The following is a 25933-nucleotide window of genomic DNA, read 5'->3' as shown; positions in this document are numbered from 1 at the left end:
GATATTCACCTTTGCACAAGATAGTTTTTGCATATTCATGGCTTCTGTCACCCATTTCAAGCATGTTCTTTTCTAGCTCTTTCTAGTTGCACTTTATGTTATTTTCTCTCCTTTTCTTTCTTTGTCTTTAGGATGAAAAGGTATGGTTACTGTAGAAAATACAAACATGAAATTATAGGAATTCTGTAAAGAATTGATCTGTAGAGGTGCAGGTTTTGTGTGTAAGATTTTGCTTGATATACCTAGGGGCTTCATCCTATCCTTTAATGATGTCTGATCATTTGCCAGATGACCCACACTCTTTCAATTAACGCTATCATTTGTGCCTTTCCTTGGATTCATTTCCAAATTTTTAGTGAAAATAGCTGATGACTGTGTTACCCTGAAGAATTTGAAGTGTCTGCTTTGTAATGTGGGAGATTTGTGTTCTTGCAGGGTGAAGTTTTATACCTGTCCTTTTTTGTGACACTTCCTTCCATGTCAAAATATCTAACAACTTCTTGCTTATGTTATTATGTGTGAGCTCATTGAACAGATATCCTATAGGAATTTCATGGTTATGCCAAATATTTTTTCCTGTACCAGTTGACCAAAAATTAGAAGTTCCGGTAATTGCTGCCTTGATTTTATGTCAAACAACCCTTGCCTTCCCTTGCTTTTCTCCCTGTCCAATTCTTTTAATCATCATCTGCTTGGGTTTGTAGATGGTATTTAAGCCATAGTTAGCAAAGATATGTCTTATCAAAGTTCTGTTACACAGGCTAGAGTTGAGTAGTCTAGTTGTATTGATTATTTAAACCATTTGACAACATACCAGTTTATTTACCAACAGTTGGCCTTTTCAATGTCTTTGCGTTGATATTAAGTTAGGACATGTTAGACACTTCTTTAGCACATTAAAGCACATAATTGCACCAATGTCTGTCAATGTAAGTCATACTATTTCAGACAAATCGCATAAATATTGATGAAGAAAACTGACAAAATCAGCTGATCAGACTGATCATGTCATTGTCTTTAATGAAACAGTGACCATGAAGTCTCATCAATATGATGGAAACACATTTGTCTTTGGACACTGATAGTTGATTGGTTTCTTTCCAGGCTTTTGATGTGATGTCGCTGTATCTGCCTGATCTGATTCGTACTGCTCACAGACGTCGTAAGCTCAGGAGGATCTGTACTGAGGAGCTACCATGGCGAAGCCAGGTAGGGGGAGTGGGACTTTCCAAATTCATAGAAATTTGCATATCTTCTGACCTTTCATTCATGGCGTATTAAACCAATGTTCAATTTTAATGTCCTGCTTGTCGCAAAGCACATTCAGAAACAGGATTTACCAAAAACCTTTTGTCATTTCTGAATTTTTGTTGCAGCTTTATTATAAGTTTCATTGCCTCTATCATTTCAGCTCAACATCTTGCTTGGTTTGAGTCAGTTTGGTACATTCCTTCATCGTCTCGAGCTGATGGAGAAACTCATGGGATCAAACACCATTTACAGGCAAGTAGAGCCCCTCTGATTCACTTTGAATGATATTTCCGATTCAATTTGAATAATATCAATATTTTAACTTCTAATACCCTGGTACTGGAGTAATTTGGTTATTACTGGTTCTTGAGCTTGTTACCTCCATGAGAAAGAAACTGTTAAAGAGACTTCTCAGGTTTCCTTCCTTGTCTGTAAAACCCTCCATGTCAGACCTGACAGACCTGGTGTGAGGGTCCCCGAGGGTGCTGACATTGACCACACAAACCTACTTACTGTGTACAATGCGTGCTGACCTCAGAGAAGCAGGACTCTGACCTAGTACCACTCCATTGGCTTGGGGAGTTACCTGTCCTAATCGACATATTTTATTTAGGAATACTTGAATTTTAATTTGTAGGACGACCTTCCTTGACCAGGAGTGGTTCACTCTTGAGACATCAGGCACCCTAGTGGTGAACTGGGATGGCGGTCCATCGCGCCAGGTAACCAGACAAGGTGGCCGGCAACATGAGGGTAGAGAGCCACCCAATATTCTTGGCAGAGATGAGACTCCAAGAGCTACTGGGATCGAGTTGGCAGCTGCTGCTGCTACAGGTGAGAAAACAGATATTTTAGATCATGGTTATGCTTCGTGAATTGATTCTTTAATTCCCTTTATGATCCATTCTTTAGTCCTCTTCGGCAAGTCCCTTGAGATGTCATGTTCCCTTAACAACGCTGTTGCCATCACCAAATCTCACCCTTTCTTGTTGGTATATATTTGTCAATTGAAAAATGACCATTCCATACTATTGTAGGCAATCCCCCACCTCCACTCTTCCCTGTACCGGAGGTAGAAGAGGATACCCCAAGAACCTACCGCTCGGACGCAAGTTCTCAACCAAGACAGAAGCCGACTGATCCAAAAGTTGAGGATTCTTCCCTTGTCAACCCGAAGATGGCCTTGGACATGCTGACAAAGACGTTCCAATTCTTCAAGAGGGCTATCGTTCTTGCTCACAGAGGACAGCACTGGACCTTGTTACAGAACTCGTGCCGTGCCCTGTGGAACTGTGCCCATACGGCTCTGTTGAGGGCATGCATCTCGACCAATAACCCAGGTGGCATGGTGACGGCTGGTGACTTGAGAGAGATGGCTTGGCTGCCGTTCTATACGGCTGCAGACTGCCTGCTTGACATGCTCTCACAACTCTTGACTGAGATCAACTCTGAAATCAACAGGGTAAGAGGGTGTCAGTTTCAAGCAATTTGACTATTTCTTCTGTTTCCATAAGAATGCCAAATGCCAAACAAACACTGAAGAAGAAGAAGAAGACATGGGCATTATCACAGTTTATGATGAATTGGTAAATGAACCCCTTGACATTTCCAGGCAAGAAACAAAGGTCGCCCTGTTCCTGCCTTTGACACCTGGATGGGTACTGTAAAGGATGAGAAAGGAGCAGCAAGTTTGAAGTTTGAGACTCGCCTTGATGACATCAGTACGGTCGACACTCGCTGGGTCCGCCGCATCGTCCTCAGGACACTTGAGATCCTCTACTACGAGCACAAGTGGGAGAAGCTGGTCCATGTGGCACTCAAGTTTAATGCTCTTACAAAGTGAGTCTGAGCTCTGAACTCTGAAAGTAAACTGAGTGCTGAGTGAAATCAAATGATGCACATTTTTCCTTCTAGCTCATACCTCTTCAAAGACCTGTTTTGATTGTATTTCATGAGGATTACCTACTTACTGATACTTAAGGTCTATCACCACATTTGTCACTCTTAATACACAAATAAGGGTTAAGCTCTTTGTTAGACTTGTTAGTCAGTGATGTCATCTAAATTTTCAGTGATCGATATGCAGAACAAGTGAACCCACTTCTAGTGCAGGCTCAGCGCAAACTGACTGTCCAGCTGGAGGACGCTGGTGGTGAGCTACCACCCCAGGAGCACTACCGCGTGGCGGAGGATGAGATTGGTGGGAGGGTCACAGCCCACAAGTACACCAACCTACAGCTAAAGCTGAATGTCGCTCTTGACCAGTTGTCTGAGATTGATCCTGGAGCTCACATTGATCCGGAGGGACATGATGCTTACTCAGGTAAGTTGTCGAATTATAGTCTCCAGTGTATTTTTGTGCAGCTGTCACTATGAATCCAATGACCCACAGCAAGTTGAGACAACTGCCAAACTGGCGATAGTCCAGGCAGTCGGCAATTTTGAATTTGAAGTCCAGCCAAGTCTCAATACAGTCAGTCAACCTTGTTGTATTGTCCTATTCTAGGTGGAACTCATGCCATGAAGAATATCTCTGTCCCGCTTGATGTCGAAGCGAGCTTAGACTCCCTGCGGGTTGCCCTCGATGCATCCCAGTACACTGCGAGAGCTCTCTTCCACAGCAGAAAACTCATGGTTCTCTACTTAGCTGGACAACAGAATGGTAAGTTCATTTTCGTTTTTCTGCTGAAATACAAGTCTTTTTTTTCATGTATATGTTTCTTCTACTTTCTTTTGACACGTCGCAAACTAATTCCTTTTCCTAGAAATGTATTCCATTGCTTCTTTCAGTCCCAAGCACTGATATGGTAGGAGGCGGCAAGTCAATCACCCACATTGAACCTCGTGTGGAGTTCCGTACACCCCTAACCGCCCGACCGCAGCTGACAATGCCACCTGACCTCTCCAAGGAAGAATACAGGCAGATGGATGATGTACAGGTGTCACCGCTTCCAAAGTCACAACTCCATATTGTGGTTTCGTCCTATGTGAAAACGATTGGTAAGTGTGTTGTCTCTCCTTGAAAAGCTGAAACTTTTCAGTCAAACCAGTACCCATTTAAAGACCTGGGTGGAGTTATGCATGTAAGTCAAGGGACCTGCCTAGAATCTCATACCAACAGTGGGGATCCCCCCAGATACCTCATGACCGCTAGTCAGAGAGCTGAGCCTCTACACCACCATGACATTGAACTCAATGAAATAATGAGATATTCGAAGGTTTTGCTTGGAAGGTAAAAATATCCGAGGGTCATTCAAATAATTCGTCATTTCAGTGAGTTCAATGTCAGTACTGTTTTATCTGAGAAATATCAACTGACATGTTGTCTATTATAAAAACCTCTCTTTCAGAACTGCTAACAGCTAAGAACCAAAAGGGAACAGCAGGACAGGCAATGAGGGAGCTGGCAAATCTTTACTATCACTCGGGAAATATCAAGTATGTACACATGCACCAGCTTTGTTCAATTTTAAGGTTCTCCATTTTTTGGAATTTGCATCCTGAGCCAATGAAACTTTATCATGTCTTTGAGTTGAGCTTATCAGATAAAATATGACGTTCCTTTTCCCGTACAGAGCAGCATATACTTGGTGGTCAAACTCCTTGGATGTGATCCTCAACACAACAGATGCCATACGCAACTGGAGGAGCCAGATGAAACCAGGAATAGACATCAGCCGGGAGCTCCTCGATCGCTGTGGCCTCTGGGGCTGTATCCTGGGAGGGGTTGTGGCATCAAACATTGCACAGTAAGTAAATAAAAACATCTCGTATGTGAGAAATCATTGAGACCAGCATCATTTGGAGGTAGGGTCTTTTTCACCTGTACTGTGCTCGAGATTGAGGAATCCATTGCCCACCCTAAGAATTGATGCCGAAGTTGACAGTTTCACGCACAATCTCACAGATTTTCTATACCAAAGACATTTCAGTGTAATAGGTGCTTTGAACCGTGGCATTGGGGAACGTGCTATGGAAATCTAAATTTCAATTTCAAGTTATATTACCTTTGAAACTCTTGGTATAGTCAGTTTGGCTTAACATCATTTCACTGCTCCCTTTTCCAGATTTGTTTTGACCTCTGACCTCGGTCTGCGAATGGAGTGTTGCTTCTTGTCGGGCTTCTTCTTCAAAGCGCTGTTCCGCTCCTCGATGCCTCACCCCCTGGCTGACCGCGACTATGCTCTCTATGATATCGGAGAGGGAGCTGAAGTGACCAATCTCGTGCCAGGCATGGATCTGCTCTCTGAGAGGTATGTGGTCATTTCAGCTGATCCACATGAGACTGAAACATACATTTCAATTTCAATAATAAGATAATATCTTCGTTTGACCATCGATCTGTTATTCACAGATTTCTCTATTTTCAAGATTCCGTTCTGATGGTCGAACTCTTATTGCTGCTCTTCGTTGGGTCACGGAAGAACTCGCAAGAGGAAAACAGAATCTGTTTGTAAGTAGTGTTATAATGACATTTTTAATATCAATGTGTTTAAAATCGATAAGAAAAATCCAATCTTGAAACCAGGCATGGCACTTCCTTTCAATCATTTGTTGTAAATAAGGACTTGTGCATGAACTCAAGAGATTTTTGAAGCTCCTGGACTGTGTGTTTTCTTTGGTATTAAATTCATAATTCTTTCCATCACCTCAAGGTGCTCCCTCTGCTGACCCTATACTCCTACTTCACGACCTTCATGTGCCGGGACCTCCAACGATCTGTCGACGGTCGTATCCTGAAAGTGCGAGTTCTGACAGACTTGGGCCTTCTGACGGAGGCCTACGTCACCCTTCAGAGGCTCCTCCATGGAGAGCGTCTTCCTCACAATGCTGACAGCAACTTCAGACAGACTGAGTCCAGGAGTAGCAGCGTCAAGTTCAATACGTCGAAACCCATAATGGACCCGAACAATTTGAAGGTGCGTTACATTCACTTTGCTATTATAGATGTTACCATTAGTTCTAAAAAGGGTAAACTTGGACTCAAGGTAATAAAACATTTCAAACTTTTTCAGATCCTTGAAAGTGTGATTGACAAGCGCCTGTCATCCAGCTTGGGCAGCCTGTATGGTCCCCACTTGACGTGCCACCTTAGCCTTGCGCAGGCTCATCTGCTGATTGCCACTTCTGGGACTATACCTGTCATTCCAGAGGTTCTGGATGAACCAACTACAAGGTAAGTAGTACTCCAGTTTTTTCCTTCTTAAATTTTGCAATTGCATCAAATTCGGAGGTCAGTGGATGAGACGAATCGAGCCAGCCCTTTGTGCCCCACAGTTCGTCTTTTAGGTCTTGATCATGTTAGGTGAGCCAGAATTTGCAGAATCTGCAATGATTCTTGGTATTACTGCTCTGCTCGTAATATTTTACCAGCACCAATCATAAATCAGACAATATTCAGGAGATCTTTTATCTTCATGTTCATTAGTTGCCGATGTTATTTGCTGATTTCTATGTGGTTCTATCATTTCAGTGGTGAGAGCGAGGCAGGGGTGGAAGGCAAGGATAAAAGCATATTGGTCTCTAATGTAGCCATCAAGGGAAGCCGATACAGTAAAGCTTCAAGCATGTCAAAGATTGGATTCAAAGAAGGTGAGCATTTAAATCATTACTGATCTTTGCACAGCCAATACATTGAGGTATTGATGAAATTCTTTCCGAATTAATCTCTCTGCTGTTTGTTTAATGTTTTATTCATTGGTGATCTTCTCTCATATCTAGATGCCGACAGTGATGCAGACACCATTTCTGACCCTGCCGCACACAAGCGTTTCAGCTCAGCCAGGCGACCAGTCTCCCTGGAGATTGTCAAGGGTACAGTCCTGGCAGCAGCGGAATCCATGCTCCGGACAGTGTCAGAGCTCATCCTGGTCAATGCTGCACATGACTCAGGTACGACAACCGTCTTCTATGTGAAAAATCTCATGGTGGTGTTGACATTGTTCCATTCATATGTATGTCCACAAGTATAAATCACAATGTAAAAATGTTGTTTTGCGGTGTATGATATAAACACTACTCAAGACTGATCACAAACACACCAGTTGGGGCTTCTGTGTATTGTCACTGTACTCTCTTGAGTAAAGTCACGAGCACTGTATCTCAGTACTCATGATGAGAGGCAGAGAGGATTGAAACATAGTTTGCGGTCGACATTGAAGTAATAAAGGTCAGTTGTGTTTAAACAAGTTTTTCCTTCCACCCATTTCCCATCCCCAAACGATCCACATCATCTGCTGGAAATCACGTCTGGGCTTATGACATTCAATTTAGTTTCCATTATTCAGATGTCAGTTGTGCAATCATTTTTGGTGGTGTTTGAATTCTAGGGGAAGTAATGCCTGGGCAACCAGTCGATAGTGACTACCTATGTGAGTATCAGGTAGCCAATGGAAACCATGCTTGTAGTCAATCCTGCTTTTAATCGACCCCTAATATTGCATATCCCTGATTGGATGGAGATTTTTTAGCTGTGACTGACACTAAGCTTGTAGATAGACCTACTGGTCTTTTAACCTGGTCAATATACAAAGAGCAATACCTAGGTTCGAAAATGGCAACATTAGCCTACACAAATTGGCTTTAATTGATGGCCGTTTATCTATCTTTCATGATGATGCCGTTTATTTATCTGTCAACCATCACTCTAGGTGCAGACATGTCAGATAGTTGGTTCAGTGAAGGTAACAGCGTTGGTGTTTTTCTTCCTTTGAAATTAAAAAAACAACCTTTTTTAAAGTCTTGATGTTATACAAATACAATATTCTATGGCTGCCTATAGTAAGCATTTATTGAAGCTTTAGTGAGCATTTAAAATATATGAATATTTATATACCTTTGATGTTGTTCCTTGACATTAGTTTAGATATGTTTTTGTAAATGGCTTTTTGGCATTGGGTGCTTCACCTCACTTTGTAATTGTTCAGCTGATTTTCACTCGTCACCTCACAAAATATTAAGTAGTTTGATAAATCTCAAGGTTGAATTCATACATCCTTATTAATAATTGTGAGGCATTGTTTTAATGCATAATATTGTCAACGCTTTCATTGTCCACTTCCACTAATTTTATGGACAAAAGTGACAATTGTCACCATCAGGATCAAAGATATGGCCAATGATGAAGATTGTGCAAGGCAACTAAGCCCGTTAAAAGCTTTTGCACGCCTTCATAACAATTTGTTTGTCTCTCCAGGTATCGATAATCTCCAAGCCGCTGAACTTGAGCTTGTTGTCCTGTGCAAATTGGAGCTGGCAGCGATTGGTCAGCAGAAACACCACGCTGCCATGGCGGCGAGGACTGTCCTGTCTGCGCTCAAAATGATGCAGAACTCCCAGATATTCAAAGAAGGGAACCAGAAGGATACTGAAACAGCTCCTCCTAAAAGGTGAGTTCTAGAATTTCAAACCATTGTTAACCTTTATAGGTGACAATTAGCTGTTGTATATTTTCACCTGAGGTTAGGCACTTGACCTGCTTGGTGCAGATTTATAGGTGGTATTCTCATTTGGGAAGTAAATTTCATTGACCAAGTCATTATAGTGCTAAAGTCAGGGGAATAATCTGTGACTCTGTGCATTTGTTTCAGGCCGTCTAGTTTCACTGGCACTCGTGATAATCGCGCCCACCTCAAGATGCCAAATGTGCGTCTTACCAAGCCTGAGGGTAACCAGTTCCAGTATCAGAACTTCCAGGCCAGGTCTCGGCTTGACTGTCGCCTATGGCTAGATTGCCGGTTAGCCTTGGTCAAGAGTTTAGTCGGAGAAATACGAGGAATGGGTGAGGTCCGAGGCCCTGAGCGTGAGGTCAAGGTGGAGTTGGCTGACTGTCGAGAATACTGTAAGGAAGGCGTCATTGAGGCAGAGGATCTTGGTGATATTGAGATGATGGCCGAGTTCCTTGTACAGGGGGCGCTGCTTGATATCTTGGAAGGGAAGACAGTGGATCGTACACGCATGATATTGGAGGAAGTTCTACGGTCCCTCGATAGTGTGCCGTGTTTGTCGATGCCGGGTCAGCTGATCAAAACAACGGCCATGATGCAGCTTACGGACCTGCATGCTGCTGAGAAGAGAGATGAGGGCGATGAAGGGAAACCAATCACCGAAACAACACTCCGTGAATATATCAAAGCCCAGACTCTACTCCTAGATCAGGTAGGACACATGTTTATCACTTATCAAAACTAACTTCAAACCAGAGTGATGAAGAATAGCTGATGAATTCACCCAACTAAAAAATTTACAGCAGATACTTGGTTTTGAATATTTTGACTTCAATAACATTTTGGTGTCTTTAGCTGGCTTCTCAAGCAAATTGAAAATCGTGTGAGTTTTCCAAGGCAATAATTGCTTGACTTTTGAAATCTTCCATTTTCAGATGAAACTGTTGGGAGAGGAGATTGAGTATCATTATGCAGACGAAGTGACTGGACTCCACCTGCTGGCTACACCAGTCTCCCCCATACACAATCTCTACCTCCCTCACTTGCTCCCTCTGACTCAAGTCAAGCTGAGGATAGGACATGCTGTGGCTAGGAATGCAGCCAGGTTTGCAACTGCAAGGTAAGTGAAAAATTTTTAAAAAGGAGAATTTATGCCAAGAGCTTTGATCAGAATAAAGATTCTTCAAATATCAAGCATTCTAAACCATCAGAGTTACTCGGTCTGTTACCTCCCCTCATACCTTGGTGTAACAGAGTCGGGTTGGCAGAGTGGATCCAAGGCTTGAGGGTCAAGATGATAATAAGTAGAAAAACTCTTATGGGGAACAAAGTTTTAGTATGACATCATGATTCACTCCTCTTGGTCCTCAATACCATCGATATCATAAGATAATTTATAGTGCTTACTGTCAGTGAAAAAAAGCCTTACAGGCAATTGATTTCTGTTAAAGATTATTTGCAAGCCTGTTCAAAATTCTTGAAAAGGAATCTTTGGTTGGGTAAATTGTTATACAACTACAACATTGTCATGGTACTAAAAAGGTCATTTACTTTTCCAGTCCAAAAGAAACATCATCAGATCTGTGGGTGAGTGCCCTGGGCATCCTCAATACTGCCCTTGAACTCAGCAAGGTGAACAGCAGACGACAGGCAAACCTTGAGGCAGACATCCTACTTACTATTGGTATGTTTATCAGTTTGAATGGTAAAAAATAGGAAATGAATGGCATGGATGATATGACCTTCCAGGGTGAAGGATGAAGGGTCAGTTACTTGTAGGTCGTCCTTGTCCCCAGAGTTTTTGATAGACTGCATCCGGCTGGTACAGCAATGTCAATCCCCACACCTTGTGCTGGCATATAAGGGATTATATAAAGCAAGTGAACATTCTCGGGCTTACAGTATACATAAATAACAAAAGAATTATAATGGTTTGCTTCCATCAACCATATCATCTTGAATTCTTTCAAATTTCAGGCAAAGTCCAGCGTCAGTTATTCAACCTTGGTCATTTCCACCCCAGAGCTGTCGTTGGCACTTTACTCACTACGATCAGGACAAGTTTCCTCAATGACCATGACCTTGGGTAAGATTGTTATCAAGTTACATTTGTTGATACCCATATCATGAATATCTGAAAAATTAGTTGTGATGTCCAAAGGAACTAAGAAGAAAGGGAAACCTTGCTTGATCTTGGCGGCCTTTGGTGCCATTTGGGACAAAAATGTTAAAATTTCCAGCTTTAGTCTACTTCACCATTTTTTTCGTTTCCAGATTAATTCGCCAAGCTTACCTGGAGATGGCATTAGTGTACCTTGTCAGCAGTGGCATGGTACCTGCATTGAGAGAAGAGTCGGCCATCTCCTTGGATTACGTGAGTGATGCAGGTAGCGGTGATGATCTCAGTGTTCGTGGCGGTAGTCCCACTCGAAGGAGAGCCAAGAAATATCCAGTAAGTTTTGTGACTGCAAAATTGATATCCAAAAGATTTGTTTATGCTTAGGGTTAGCAGCTGCCGTGCCATTACCAAAAATTAAGTCAAAATCAACCAGAATGTGTTGTGATAGGGATTTTTCTGTTGGCACAGGAAAAAATCATTGACAAATGCACAGCCTAAAACTTTGAATTCTGACCTTGTTTATTTTCCAGAGTAAAAAGGACCTGAGGAAGAAGAAGGAGGAACAACTAAGTGATGTTGAGAAAGATCGCCGTGCCGCATGGATTGCCATAAGATGTGCGGCGTCTGCTGGGAGTGCCCAAAGGAGCCGGATGCTGCTGATGGGCAACACTGCTGTCACAACGCAAGCTCTGAGTGCTCAGGCAAGGAATGACATCCCTGACTTCGCTGTACTGGACTTGATCGGTTCATATGTCCTTGGTGAGAAGAAGAGGATTTTCAAAGGTATGTATCTTTAAGTCTCCCTTCAAGTGCCACATACTGATACTCAATAGTTCAAAAACAGTTCCAAGCAGAACAAAAAAAAAAAAATTGGATCAAAAAAACATTTCCTGAGCTTTGGTCATGAATAAAGTCATTCAATTGGCATAAAAAAGAAAGGAGTGGGAGCCCTGCTGTCTCGTGGTATATTGTTAAAACTGCTGCCTCGTGGTAAATTGTTAAAACTGATACTTTTCTCTCAGATGCTATTGAAGAAGCTCTCGCCAACATGCCGGAAGCCCAGGAACAGCAGAAGGTCGAAACATATGAGGAACAGATAGAAAGAGCCAAGAGATCTGCTGAAGATGTCAGCTGGGTACATTTGCTTGGTAAGTAGGAAACATAATCAATTTTTTCAAGGTTTTGCTGTTGTTTGGTGTTTCAGATCAGTGCTTGGTAAGTGGGGATTGGTTGCAGGTGGTGTAGTTGTGAGAGTTCCAGATTTCAGTTCCTACCGAGCCACTTTGATCTTTCCAGTCTTGGAGTTTGAAGGTTAATCATGATTCTCCATTGTTCATTTTAGGCTACCAGTCTCTACTCCAGAGGATCTGTAACACATCAACTGTCTCCATAACCGCTGACAGGAAGAAGAAAGCAGAAAATGAAGATGGGAACCTGGGTGACCTTGGGCCAGAGTTTGACCTTGGCTTCATCGCACACTCACAGTTTGACACGAGTATCAACCATGATGTGATCAGGTCTCCCCTCTACAGCGGTGTGTGGGCGACGAGGTTGAATCACATGCACAATTTCTTCTCACATAACCTGCCCGTAAGTATACTTGTGGCGAGTTTTCGACTTGACTTCAAGATGAAATTCAATAACTGTTGATATTACAGAGTCTCATCCATTTCACATTGGCTTTTTGAAACACTTCAAAATCACTTCACTTTTGACTTTTATTGATTTCTCTTTTAGGTGTACGCGGAAAGTTGTTGTGCCATCTATCCACCGGCTATGGTTGATCTTCCTGTACCAGATGGAGCTCTAATCACAGACATCCACGTCACCACAAAAATGTACGAGGACAACAGGATTACATCCTTTGAAATCCCCCCAGGTGGCAGCGTGTCGGATGTGGCACTCCCACCAGGCACCAGAGAAGATGACTGTAAACCTGTCGACAAGCCCCTAGTGCAGCCGACAACACCAGAATTGTGCTTGCAATGGTATCAGCCTTCGTTACAAGAAGTTGAGACCATGAACACAGAGACTGGGAAAATGGAGCAGAATATTGTGCTCTGTTATGCTATAAACAAGAAGGCGGAGAGGGCGAGTGGTTCTGCGGCAACTGGCATGCAGTGTTCTATGATCTGGGTGTCCTTGGCACAACTCATGGACTTACATGACAGGTAAGAATTGGTAGGCCACTGGTCTTGAATAATGTATCAAAGGGTACCTTGTTACAAAATTTGATTGAGTGTTAAAATTTATTGATGTGATCATGGCTGAATCCAGCTATATAAAAGCATGTCATAAATGACTTTCCAATCATGAACTTGGGCATGAATTGATAGGACTTACTGCTTACATTTCTTTTTCTCAAATGGTGCATGTTCTCATCTTTTCAGATTGTCTGTCCTGACTCAGAGAGGAGAGATCTCCCTACTGGATAAGCCGACCCCAACCAAAAAGGAACCCAGTCAAACTCCTACTCCAACCACCAGCAAACAAAAGAAAGCGGCTAGGATCAAGGCCTTGTCACCAAAGGTTAAGAAAGACGTTCATCTGGAGGTATGTTGTTCTTTATTTGACAAGTTATGGTTCTTTATTTGACAGAATTTGATGACATTTGTTGAATTTGCTCAACCTGAGGATGTGTGTGTTGCTGGAGTTTTTACTTGGTGCTAGTGCCCTGTGGCTACTATTAAGCTTTATAAATGTATTACATTCTAGCCAATGTAGACTAGACCAGAGGAAATGTCTATATTCTGTCTTTCAAGTAGTCTAATTGTGTAATCTTATTTCCATCTGCCAGGCCCTGCTGAAGCAGTGCATGAACGATGCACAGAAACTATTCGGTGTTATCTTGGAGACAATTGAGGACCGCGTATCACCTACAGTATCGCCCACGACAGGTGCACCAACCTTGACCACTGCAGCCGCTTCCGAAACGGAGCACAAGTCAGCGGTGAGTAGAGACATTTCTTCTCTTCAGTTTTGATATGTTTGAAGACAAAGGGACAATCAAGTGATTCCAATACTCCAACTTACATGTATGCACTTCCCCTGGCCGGTATTTCAAAAGACATAAGCTTTCCCAAGAAGAAGAAAATCCCAACTTATTTGGCGATGACGAAAGCTGTTTGATAAAGATACCAAATATCTTAGATTAGAGGTATTCCCCGACACTCTTTTGTTGGACAGAATCTCCTTTCACAGCCCTGCTGGTGGACAAAGGGGACAACCTGCATTTCAGCAGATTGACACAGACATCATAAAACGTTGCTATGTTCAGGACAGAGTAGACTTGCACTGGTACAACCAAGACAAAGTGCGAGGTCTCGTATCAAAGCCAGTTTAAATTTTTTAATAGTTTATTTAAACCCATTACTGAATGTTTTCTGTTTCACTACAGATTCCATTCGACGTCAACAAGACCAATGTCTACAACTTTGAACGTCTGTTTGACCCCAGTTTTGGCTTGATCCTGAAAGGTTCAGATCTTCTCCAATGGCTTCTAAAGCTCTTCCCGATACCTTAGGATTTTGGACACTTTCAAACGAAGATCTGCTTCGACGTATAAAAGGACTATGGACTATATATTAGGACACTTTCAAACAAGGATATGCTTTGAGGACTATCATATAGGACAACTTTAAACAAGGATATGCATGCTTTGAACTACATCGAAGGACTATCAGTTTGATGACACTAAAGTTTTTTATTCAGGAAAGCAGATAGCACAATCATCTTTCCAGTTCCTCGTCTCTCGATTTTTTATCTGAAAGACCTTTATGATAAATTACATAGTCAAGTGACTAGTGTTCTTTGCTGGTGAATGCTCATCAAGTATGAGTCTGTGGAAGAACTGTGATATTTAGAGCTTCCCATCTGCTGTGATTTTTTCTGTAAAAACTTGTGATCAGTAACTTTGAATATTCAGCCAATAGCATTCATATTCATGCATATATCCGTCCAAACTTCGTCAAACCGATCAATGGTGATGTTTTGTTTTATGTGGTCATATGATCCCATCCAGTGTTATATTCTAGATGAAAGACACACAATCCGTCCAACAGATATGTCTTCTTTGTTATTATCCGGGTGATAATCATCAACTCCGTCACTGAATTATCGGAAACAATGTGATGAAATAACTAAAAAATTTGATTGAAAATTGTGTTACTGTATTTACAATAGCAATTTACATGTTTTCTTTTTACATTTCAGAAGAAATGTTTGAGTTTTCAAGGTTTTTACAAAACATTTGTAGCTTTATCATAAATAATAAATGTTATTTACATGTAAATAAAGAATTCTCCTTCTTGATAGCACAGCTCCAGAGATAGTGAATCTGACAGGAGTAAAATTCATTAATGACCATCACTTCGAAACAAATGATTTTAAAGACTATCAACTTTCGAAAAGTGATGGACATTGCTATATGCTGCAAAAAAATCCGTTTAGTAATATCATTTTACAGAATAGTATTAAGTGATCCAATGATACCAATTTATCTCAATCATTCAATTCAAATTTATTTACATTTTTCTTCTTGGAACAGTAAAGTACAGTAAAATGTAGGTTGGCCTGTTTACATGTACCGCAATCATAAATTGTAATGTAGCATCTTTAGTGTAATCCTATGTCAAAAAGTAGCCTCCAGGTATTTGCTAAAATAGATGGAACTCGAGATTGCAAGATCAAAATATCTTTAGTTGCAGCACATTGCCCGCTAGCGCTAATAAATAAACAGTGCTTTAGAATATTTAGTATGAAGAAATAATCTTAAAAGTAGAAGACAACTCAATAAATCTGAAGACATTTTTGAAGAAAAATTACCAACTTTTAACAACAAATTCAAAAACTTCTTTGTCATTTATATTATGAAGAGAGAACACTTAGAATTCGGTAGCAAAACTTTTTTTACAATAGTGGGACATGACACCCAAATTTACTTTGATTTACAGAAATGTATCAATCCAACAACACACAACCAACAATTGTTTCCTCCCAGAGGTGGGAACATCAAACAACTTGAGACTTATCACTCCTGAGAAAATGATGGCAAAACAACTTAATTACACAATGGGAAAGCCTTTCCCAGGGCATAATAACAAGCCAAACTTGTAAGTTTTGTTGAGAAATTTTGGCATTGTCTTTCACTTGAAGTGAAGAGATGCAAAATTAAACAGAATGTCGTTGTGACTTGAAATGCTATGATGAAAATCCCAGCAACCAAATTTTCCAGGGATTCACACAGTTTTATTCTAGAGTACTGAACACTGGAGTCCCATGAGAGCACAGCCTGGTGATTATCTGCAACACTCGTCCAACACATCTGTTTTGGCACATTCTGTTTCTAGAATTGGTCTGGCTTTCTTGTCCAAGAGGTCTCCCCAAACTAATGCATCATCAGCTGCAAAACAAAGGTTAAGAAAGTATTTAATATTGCTGTACAATGGTGAGGCAAGGTTTTACCTTCGGAGAGGCCATGATTACCTCATTACAGAAAATAATATGCATAATAGCAGTACTCCAGGCTTGAATCTTCCCATGGTTGTTCTAATGAGGAAATATCCCACTAATGATCACAAAGGAAATTCATGGTTCAGAAAAGCTTCTCATGTAATGTAAGCTATAAAATGATATCTCATGGTAGTTGATGTAGAAAGGTCGACAATGTGAAGAGGGGTACTAAACATACCTGCTTTGTTTAACCTTTGGTATCCCATGACTGCACTACTGTAAAACATCCAGAAGTGGCCATTATTGCACGACTCCAGGCATGGACGACAGGGCTGTGAGACATTGTAGCCTACTATATTACCACTGAAATGGAAATACCAGATAAAAGTTAGTTTATGCTTCTTTTTTAAAGCCTTTGTTACATATGCTTATGGCCATCATGATTCTAGCTGATTATTCTACATTAGGTTTTGACTCAATTCTTATGTACATGTATTGCTGAAAGAGGATGTATGAAAAAACCAAACAGATGTAAGTATAGGATAAGTATGATAATAAAAGACACAGAAGACTGAACAAACATATGTATTCCCTTTGAAATCCTACAGTTAGCATAGATGGAGATCATAAGTATGATCAACTTGTTAGCATCATGTCGGCCTATAGTATATGACTATTTATTAATATTACCATTTAACTTACCATCCATAACAAGCCGTGTCTTTTATAAGGCAGCCACATTTGTCTGTTGAACGTATATCATCGACCACGCCTACAGAACTGAAATTGTGAAATAAACATATTAAAGTCAAATCGGCCAAGTAAAAGACAAGAGATACGAGATTGATCACTCTTGATCCTGCGAATGTCATAATAGATAATAGTTGAAAAAGACGTTTTGCTCTGGAAAGTGAATTTTCACATAGTTATTTACTTACCCTTTTGGTGGGAAATCTGTAGAATAAAGCTGCACATTAACGTCGGCCAAAAGAATAGCTTTCATCCCCCTAGCACTGAGTGAATTTGAGCAATATCGACATTCCAACTCCATGACTGAGTTCTTGAGAAAAGAAGAGTGGGCTTCTTTGCGTGCCATTTTCATTTGGATTTCGTGTTTTTTCTACGGAATATCGAGACAACTTTTGCAGGATAATGTTCCTGAGTATGTCCACAAAGTGTGATGCGAGTGGATCGGATAGATTCTCCTTTTGTAATAAGAAATTCTGGGTTTTTCAGGAACAAATTCCCAATGTTTTGGCAAGAAACAACACGAATTGGGGATGACCTTGTCGCGACATGTGCCGCTGTCCTCTTAATTTTGATTGGCTACTTCGTATGTAACACGAATTTTGATTGGTTTTCCCCATGACAACACAGTGCGTGCGTCTGTCCCTTTAAATCCTTGCGTCATTCGTCACGTGAGGGAATTCCCTCCCGCACTTCGTTCGCGCAGCTGTCACTAAAAAAGTGAAAGAATAAAATTCTGATTTCTCCTTTTAAATTCCGTTTAAAAATGTCCCAGCGAATATTTTCTTATGTCAATAATTCTCAACTAAGGAGCAAGTTGTTTAGAAACATTCCAAAACGAATAGAATCATCATTTCTACCGATAAATGTAAAAATTTCAGCATTTTCATCACTATCCTCAAACTGTGTACACAGTCCTACACAAAATGTACAGAGTGGTCGAGTTCATAGGCCAAGTCTTGGAAAAGTGGAAGGTCGTTCTTTATCCAAGTCAACAGACTACAAGAAATTTGGTGTAAGAAGTTTTTACACCAACTCAAGAATTTGTCGTGCATACAGCACATATTCAGGAAGCCGGGATCTCCTTGACATTGAACCAAATGAATTTGTTAAATTTTTGAAGGAAAAGAATATCCAGCGCTGTTACATGGTGCATGATCCTGATTTGGAGAAGCCAGTAGTTTCACATCGAGAGCTCCAGGAATTTGCAGAGTTCTTTGCCCAAGATAAAATAGATTATCGTCAACATGAGGGTGTTTTCATGGAAATTGGACCACGTTCGAACTGTTTGCTTGGAGCCTTTGTGTGGAACACAAACAGAGGGCAGGCTGTAAGTATTTATCTTGAATGAGAAGGGCTTTTCAAAGGTTGTCAATTAATAATTTGATTGGAATTATAAGGTTTTGACTGGTGTTTTTGGAGTGTCACGTTTGAAGACATTCCAATATTGTGGGGATTTCTACAACAATGAATAAGAGCCAAGACAATGCTAGAGGCAGAGTTTTGGACGGCAGGTATGGAGAAAGACTTTCACTGAGTATCCTTTTGCCGATACTAGGATTTTTGATTGAAGATCAATCTGTCATGACAATGGTTCTGATTCAGTTCGAAGTGTCTCTCTGTTTCATAAAACATCAAAGAAAAAGTTGTAGTTGAGGTGGTAAGTTGTCAGGGTATTCACTGCTTCTTTAATTTGTCTAGCATGAGACTTTATGCTTTATTTTAGTGTGGTGGAATTCGACTGTGGCAGTACACAAAGATGGAAACATATATCCGGGATGGGCTACGATTGGCGTTTGGGATGGGAGTGAAATCAGCCCTGGCAGGACTTTGGTAAGTAATCTCTGTCTTATGAACTTTCTTTCTTTTCACAGGTTTCGTCTGGTAAGGAGAAGCATAACATTGTGACTGTTTGTTTGCTCTTTCCCTCTGCTTCCATTCTCTGTGTATATAAAATGATATCAAAATATGTATATTTCAAGTTCATTGCCTTGCAGCATGTGCCATGCGGCTTATTCAATAAGCTTGTATTTTCTTCTGTGGTTCACCCATAATGTCATCTCTAAGGCAGAATTCAAATTAGAATCTCATCTGCACTGCATGTGGGTCAGCCTAAATAATGTCCACCAGCGACCACTAAAATCAATCCAGCATCCAGTAAGGTTTAAAGTCTTCAAAATAAAATTTAATTGTCGCATTTCATGGCATTTGAGTGTTTGATAGAAGATGATGTTAGAGATTTGAGAGGGCATGAAGGCACTTTTGGAGCACACCTAGTGCATGGCAGCAGTGGCCTCGATAAATTTGAGCATCCTGGTTTGGCTCTCGCCTTATGTATCGTCTCCATATCTCTCCTAGGGCTGGAGGTGGCAAAGGTGTCGTCGCTGAGCCTCTTGGAATGAAACACCTTGATCCTGAATTCCGTGAAAAGCTCTTCTATGATTATGGAGAGCTGCTGTCTTCACTGAATGGATGCTATGGTATGTGTTGAGCTCGAAAGTTTCAAATGATAGTTAAGTTCAGTTCTCAGTAGCCAACCTTCATCAACTCACCTACTTTAGAAGATAAATGAATGAAATTGCCAAAATACTGTATGTTTAAATCCTTACAGTCTCTTTTAACAATCATATCAGAAAGTGATGAACGTAGAAGATATCAGATATCAAAAAGCCTGTAAAAAATTATTATTTATACTCCAGTGGCTGCAGAAGATGTTGGATTGAATGTGGCTGACTTGAACAATGTTCACCTGAAGACGCGGTATACTACATGTATCGGTGAAGACCTGGGTGGATCTGGGAACCCGTCCATAGCAACCGGCAAAGGTGGGTCTGAGGTTGCTTTTCACGTGGAATGTTTTATGGAATTGTTTTCACAGTCAGTATCATAAGTGTCATATATACAGTATAAACAAACCTAGTATATTTTTTTGTGTTCTATTCTAGTTCTTAGAATCCGGAAGATTTCTAGGTAAAAAATACCTGGAACTTTGGTCTTTACATTCTATGTTTGTCACCTACATGTAAATTAAAAGAATCTGTCCTTTCAGTACTTCTGTACTCGTAAATGCAGGCTATTGGAAACATGTCATATGTGACTTTTCTCTTTAGATTTGGAGTGTCTCCTTATTAAACTGTGATATAGAAAAGAGTGTGAATGAAGGATGAATGCACTATTTTCTGTGTATGCTTTATTGTATTACTTATATCACATCAATTGATGTCCCAATTTATGCTCCAGTGAATTAGATATTTGACAGAGCCTGTCTTTTCGGCTGTCATTCAGTCAGGTCAAAGATTTTTTTAATGATACTCGTGATGATACCAGCATTTAAATGGTATGTTTTGTCCTAAAAGGATGATTACTGAAAAGCATTCCAAAGTGTAGGATAATGACATACAATCAGAAATTCAGTCGAAATAGGGCCTTCTGGTGAAATATCATGAATTAATGTCACATTCAACTAAATATCAATGACATGTATTACAGTGTCGAGTGAAAACTAAAAGAATATGGCAAATATCACCAATGGTGGTTCTGCAAGTTAGATATACTGGTATAACGGCCATGAGAGGTACAAAAGACCACAGTGAGGTTTATAAGAGACAGAGGCCTAGTTCTGTAGTATGGCCATAAAAAAGTAAATTGAATGTGAAGGAGAAGAACAATCTCTGTAGTGAAGTAGAAGGTTTGAATCACCACTGTGAGAATGCCATCTCAGAAAGGTTCTTTAACGATATTCTGCTGTCTTTGTAGGTGTGGTGAGTGCAATGGAAGGTGCCATCGATTTTCTGGATATGGGAAGTTTGAATGGAAAGACAGTAGCCATACAGGGTGCAGGAAATGTTGGTAGGTTGTCTCAGCGAGTATCTGGTCTTGCTAAACGTTGTTTCTGACCTGGCATCGACAAATCGACCTGGGCTTCGAGTCCCAATAGACATCTCCTGATGAGCCAAAATTTGGCCATATACTCACCAGAAAAAAAGAAACTGTGTACTGGAAAAATTATGCCAAAATCTTATGAAAAAGATTTAGACTGTCTGTTCGTGCCTTATATTTGAGAGTAACAAATTTAGCGTTATATGCCAAAATTGACCTTTTATTGGGTATGCTGGACACATTCTCTGTTTTGTCTTTCAGCTGTGGTTATCATAGAGGAGCTCCTTGAGAGAGGTGTCGGACACATCTATGTATCGGAATGCAATCAGCTGAGACTGGAGGATGCACAGGATCTGTTCAGGGGAAAGGTATAACACAACAGTCAAAGTAACAATAGATTAAGTCAAAGAAATTGTTGTTCAAGGGGTCCATACTATTCTCATAAGCAAAGTTTAAGAATTAATGTTCTTGAAAAAATAGAACCACTGAGCTGATGAACCTGTTTTGATCAAACAAATTGGTGACGACATATTTTACATTCTAGGCTGATGGTCGTCTTACTCTGATGAAGGTGCCACTAGATGATACAAGTATTATGGAATACGACTGTGATATACTGTCTCCTTGTGCTCTTGGGAATGTAAGTATGAAAAGAGCATCCACTTTTGAAATCCAGCAGAATTGACTTTAAAACACTAAGTTAATAGCAAATGGACATGGTATCATCAAGATCTGGCATGCATGGAGACATGATTTATCCCATAGTGTGTTGACTGATGTTACGCTGTGGGCTTCTTTGAGATCATCTTCCCTAAGTAGATTGCAACATCTTGCTGAGTTTGTTTCATTGAGTGTTCCTTCCCCAAGATGGCTCACTGTTCAGTGCTGATCATGTTGTATTTACGCAAAAGAAATTACGTGTACATCTGAAATCCCTTAATAACTCCATGTAATTTTCAAAATTGTTAGGCTTCTGTGCCATTTGGTTATCCACTGTTTAATTGAAATACATCTTGAAAGTATAGAAAGGAAATATTCTCTTCTCTCCAGTGTTTGAACAAGGACACCATTCCTAAAATCGGTGCCAGAATCATCTGTGGCGCTGCCAATAACCAACTTGGCTGTGATGACGATAATCAGCTGTTGGCAGATCGAAACATCACATATGTCGTGGATTTTCTTGCAAATAGGATGGTGAGTTAATGTTGCTGAGAAGCCTCATAGCCTAGTAATTAACACTGCTCACTGCCACGCAATATGGCCTGTGTTCAATACCTGGGAGAAGCCAAGATCATATTTCTGGATAAACCGGTTCGGCTTTCAAGGAACAACAATTCTGGTTCTGCGCAGTGCCTCGAATGAGATGTAAAACTGAGGTTCTTTGTATCTTGTGTCTAGGTCAGGGCAAGCAAGACCCTACCAAGTTAGAAACAGGAGTAGCTTGCAATGGACTCTTCACCTGGCGAAGACAAGGTTACTTGCAAACAAAAGTATATTCTAAATACATTTATACAAATCTACATGTAAATGCACTTTTTCAGGGCATTGTGAACTGTGCCAATGAGGCCTATGGTCGTCTGCCTGATGATCCAGCGATAGACAGACACTTCACAGAAGACTGGGAGAATTCAGTAAGTTGATTGTGACATTGTCTCAGGAATAATGGACAAAGGATCACTTACCAAATAGCCTTATTGAAGAATAAAATCCTTTTGGAAATCCATCTGGGGTATGTTTCCTTTCCTGCTGGTCTGAGGAGGATTGACTTTGTGGAACAGTTTACTGAAATGTGTTGGAGACAGCGATAATGCCTCTGTCCTCAAAGACACCTTTTTGCTCACAAATGAAAGAAAAATGTTAGGTTAAAGAGTGCAAGAACGCATTATGTGGATAATGGCAATAAAACACTTGTTGCCGCATTGTAAAACATCACTGGTCTTTTTCTATCACAGATTTACCACATGACAAAGAAAATCCTGCAGAAGGCTGAGGAGGAAAAAATCACGCCACACAAAGCCGCCATGGAGATAGCGGCTCACATGAGTCGGCAGCTCCACCCAATATGGCCAAATCGGAGCCAGAAAATCATCCGATCACTTGTTGATATGGGATGGCATCGTGGAGATGACTACTGGAGGTCAAGCTTGAATCATCCTATAGGTTCAACTGAGAGGTTGTAAACATGGAGATCACTGTTGACTTACCATTAAGGTTTAACTGGGAGGTCAATTTGAAGGTCAATATTTAATTACTGTTCAGGTCAACTGAGAGATTTTAAAACATTTGAATGTCAGTGTTGAATTTCCATGGAGGTTCAGCTCGGAGGTTGGAAACTTTTGAAAATTCTAAATTATACAAAACAATACAATGCAAAGTCTTTGTACATGTATGTAGTCGTTTGCCCTGCTCAAAGCACTGTTCTCCTCATTCTCACAACTAACTAATTATTGTAATGTAATGCACTAGCAATGCATGGGATCCATGATCATAACTTGTTAATATTATCTCTGACATGTCTAATGTTATGTTTGTGGACCTCCCTTAAATATTTATTTTGTGCGTGTGCAATCTCGGTAGTAACTCTAGCTACGATTTTTGTTTATTGAGAACTGATAAGTACAGAGAAGTTTAAGCATCAGAAATAATCTCTTTTAATGCATTGGTTTTGTGGTTCAGGGTAGCAAGCATTATCACTTTCGGTGCCAATGGTGGTAGATGTCTTGAACAGTTAGTGATAACAAAACCATTATGTAGTTTTTATATAGTAGTTTGGTTTTGCAGCTTTAGTAAATCAATAGTATTAGTGTCGTTGTTTTGTTTTATCGTCCCTGAATCAAAAAGGATAGGGGACGTTAGTGGTGTTTGGCAGTGCAAATACTTTGTAACCTGTAACTTCGAGTGTAAGGAAGTTTGCAACCATAAGCAAGTTGCTTCACTCTAGTTGCTTCATCCTTGAATGAGATGCAAAACCGAGATTCCTTGTACATGTATATTTTGTACTTGGTGTCTGTGCTCGGGCAAGCACTATCAAAGTGGACTGTAGCTGGCAAACGACATTCCATCTGTCCTTGGGCCAAAGCTGAAATCATAGATGCTAGATTAATGACCCTAATTTGGGTGTATCTGTAGTGGCATATCAGGGAAAGTTTACCTTCTTGGCATTTTCTACATTGTGATAAGGCTCCTGGCCCTTGGATAGGAGAAAGAACTTACACTTGGGTGTGTTTGATATCCTTATGGTTCAGTCTGATTCTTGTTACACATTTCATGTATTTTTATACGTTGTTTTAATCAGTTACTCCCAGCATATAGCTATTTGAAGATTATTCCCACCTCCTCTTTTAAGCTACTTTTTTCCTCACTTAACTCTTTGGCTGGCTTCATGTAATTTTCATCTGTGTGACAATTCAAACTTTTTACAGAATGGCTTTGCCAGCTAAAGGGACATATTTGTGAGTACCAGCAAAATGTTCCCTTTAATATTCAATGTATTCTTCTACTGGGTAGATCTGGTGAGAATAAGACGAGAAGTAGAAGTAAGCTTGATGACAAATTACATAAGCCCATACTGAATTTACACTACTGTATTTGCATTTAATAGTCCAGAATCTCAAATACCCTTGCATAATATTGAATAACTAGTGTTGCTGTATCAATGTTTTCAGCTGTATACTTTAAAAATCATGACTAAATCATTGTTTTTGCCATATTTAGTGTAATAAATGATATGAATCAAAGTCTTTTGACTTGACAGTTTTGTTTGGAACAATCATGCACCAGAATCTGTCCAATGGAGACTTGCTTTAATCGCTTCAAATTGAAAACTCATTGTCACAACCTTTTGCTATGTAGGCGGTTTATAAGACAGCATATCACAAGGCATTTTGAAGCATTTTAGACTGAAGCACCAGTGATAGGTTGTGACGATGTCTCCATGTAAGGCTCTGGATTTGCAGGGGACTTACATAAACTTTTCAGGGACATCCTGTGTATAAATAGGGATATTGCAGCTGTACGGTATGTTGAAATGGTTGGGCTTTTCTGATCATGTGAATCTGTAATAAAACTGCCTGCCTGCACAACAGATTGTGACATAGAGCTCAACTGTCTTCTGGGCCATCTCTTCATATTATCCCACCTCAAAACATTATGACACCTCTGAATACAAATGTCCTCGCCTGTGCTTAGTCACCTCCAAGCATCTCAGGCTGTCCCTGGACGTCTTCTGTCACCTCTGCATGCGAATGCTTCTACGTCCTCTGTCCAATCTCAACTCTTTGTCATTGTCTTCTGTCGTCTCTGAATGCGAATGTCCTCTGCTCTCCTGCCCTCTGTCTCACCTCCTAATATATCAAGCTGTCTCTGGACGACTTCCATCGTCTCTTAATGTCAATGCCTCTACAACTGTCTTCTGTCCTATCTTGTCTGCTCAAGGCACCTGGAAAAGTTGACGCATACTGTCTTCCGTCCTTTTCTCATTGTCTTTTAGCCACTTCAAAACGTCTTCTATCCTCTCTGAATGCAAATGCATCTAGCGTCTTGCATCACCCCCTTACACCTCATGCTTTCTCGGGATGTCTTCGGTCGCCCCTGAATTCGAATGCCTCTACTGTCGTCTGCATGGTCCCAAACCCATCATATCAATCCATCTCGAAACATCCTCTGTCACATCTTAATACGAATGCATCTACTGTCTTACATCAGCTCCCAACACCTCAGACTATCCCTGGATGTCATATGTCGCCTCTGAAGGCGAATGCCTCTGCTGTCGTTGTCCTATCTGCTGCAGGCACCTCCAAACGTATTCATCTCATCCTGTCTCAGGCTGTCCCTGGACGTCTTCTGTCACCTCTGCTTGCGAATGCTTCTATGTCCTCCATCCAATCTCAACTCTTCGTCCATCAAAAAACGTCTTCTCCTGCCCTCTGTCTCACCTCCCAATATATCAGGCTGTCTCTGGACGACCTCCGTCGCCTCTTAATGTCAATGCCTCTACAACTGTTTTCTATCCTATCTTGTCTTGTCAAGGCACCTCGAAAAG

General features: G+C 40.7%; 3 protein-coding genes across 10 annotated transcripts in view; 2 read left to right on the top strand and 1 right to left on the bottom strand.

The window, feature by feature from the left end:
- The window catches only part of LOC135491745 (cilia- and flagella-associated protein 54-like), a 32550-nt gene extending 17568 nt beyond the window's left edge, over positions 1-14982 (top strand). For 7 of the 8 annotated variants that reach the window (XM_064777863.1, XM_064777860.1, XM_064777857.1 and 4 more), the window contains 30 exons: positions 1105-1209; positions 1412-1503; positions 1889-2085; positions 2289-2713; positions 2864-3090; positions 3324-3574; positions 3758-3913; positions 4042-4251; positions 4602-4689; positions 4827-5000; positions 5319-5504; positions 5623-5704; positions 5907-6170; positions 6267-6427; positions 6725-6843; positions 6973-7143; positions 7581-7622; positions 8447-8639; positions 8841-9408; positions 9632-9816; positions 10256-10380; positions 10674-10782; positions 10971-11148; positions 11346-11598; positions 11838-11963; positions 12158-12405; positions 12553-12986; positions 13206-13368; positions 13613-13765; positions 14213-14982. In XM_064777863.1, the coding sequence (XP_064633933.1) occupies positions 1105-1209; positions 1412-1503; positions 1889-2085; positions 2289-2713; positions 2864-3090; positions 3324-3574; positions 3758-3913; positions 4042-4251; positions 4602-4689; positions 4827-5000; positions 5319-5504; positions 5623-5704; positions 5907-6170; positions 6267-6427; positions 6725-6843; positions 6973-7143; positions 7581-7622; positions 8447-8639; positions 8841-9408; positions 9632-9816; positions 10256-10380; positions 10674-10782; positions 10971-11148; positions 11346-11598; positions 11838-11963; positions 12158-12405; positions 12553-12986; positions 13206-13368; positions 13613-13765; positions 14213-14338 (5811 nt within the window). In that variant the 3' untranslated portion in view covers positions 14339-14982. The remainder of the gene's footprint in view (positions 1-1104; positions 1210-1411; positions 1504-1888; positions 2086-2288; positions 2714-2863; positions 3091-3323; positions 3575-3757; positions 3914-4041; positions 4252-4601; positions 4690-4826; positions 5001-5318; positions 5505-5622; positions 5705-5906; positions 6171-6266; positions 6428-6724; positions 6844-6972; positions 7144-7580; positions 7623-8446; positions 8640-8840; positions 9409-9631; positions 9817-10255; positions 10381-10673; positions 10783-10970; positions 11149-11345; positions 11599-11837; positions 11964-12157; positions 12406-12552; positions 12987-13205; positions 13369-13612; positions 13766-14212) is intronic. The other variant, XM_064777861.1, reaches the window with a different exon arrangement.
- Positions 14983-15017: 35 nt separating this feature from the next.
- Positions 15018-17557, bottom strand: LOC135491746 (protein FAM72A-like). The gene is made up of 4 exons (XM_064777864.1): positions 17205-17557; positions 16969-17046; positions 16505-16629; positions 15018-16216 (listed from the first exon to the last, which is right to left on the bottom strand). Exons 1-4 carry the CDS (start codon positions 17366-17368, stop codon positions 16113-16115), a joined length of 471 nt encoding a protein of 156 aa, XP_064633934.1. The 5' UTR covers positions 17369-17557; the 3' UTR covers positions 15018-16112.
- Positions 17558-17707: 150 nt separating this feature from the next.
- On the top strand, positions 17708-23508 carry LOC135491516 (leucine dehydrogenase-like). Its single transcript, XM_064777458.1, has 10 exons — positions 17708-18343; positions 18740-18846; positions 19372-19493; positions 19713-19838; positions 20770-20862; positions 21154-21260; positions 21437-21532; positions 21943-22086; positions 22434-22523; positions 22845-23508. The coding sequence occupies exons 1-10, from the start codon at positions 17780-17782 to the stop codon at positions 23070-23072; spliced, it is 1677 nt and encodes a 558-aa protein (XP_064633528.1). The 5' UTR covers positions 17708-17779; the 3' UTR covers positions 23073-23508.
- The last annotated feature ends 2425 nt before the right edge of the window (positions 23509-25933 follow it).

This window comes from Lineus longissimus, chromosome 7 (assembly GCF_910592395.1).
Source record: "Lineus longissimus chromosome 7, tnLinLong1.2, whole genome shotgun sequence".
Taxonomy (NCBI): domain Eukaryota; kingdom Metazoa; phylum Nemertea; class Pilidiophora; order Heteronemertea; family Lineidae; genus Lineus; species Lineus longissimus.
Note: the sequence above shows the minus strand (reverse complement) of the source record. Positions and strands in the feature narration are given on the sequence as shown.

Coding starts and splice junctions, on each gene's coding strand:
- LOC135491746 (XM_064777864.1), bottom strand. CDS start 17,368: ATGAAAATGGCACGCAAAGAAGCCCACTCTTCTTTTCTCAAGAACTCA. Junction 17,047..17,204: donor ACAGATTTCCCACCAAAAGG/GTAAGTAAATAA, acceptor TCACAATTTCAG/TTCTGTAGGCGTGGTCGATG. Junction 16,217..16,504: donor CCAAAGGTTAAACAAAGCAG/GTATGTTTAGTA, acceptor TTTGTTTTGCAG/CTGATGATGCATTAGTTTGG.
- LOC135491516 (XM_064777458.1), top strand. CDS start 17,780: ATGTCCCAGCGAATATTTTCTTATGTCAATAATTCTCAACTAAGGAGC. Junction 19,494..19,712: donor TTCACTGAATGGATGCTATG/GTATGTGTTGAG, acceptor TTTATACTCCAG/TGGCTGCAGAAGATGTTGGA. Junction 21,533..21,942: donor CTCCTTGTGCTCTTGGGAAT/GTAAGTATGAAA, acceptor TCTTCTCTCCAG/TGTTTGAACAAGGACACCAT.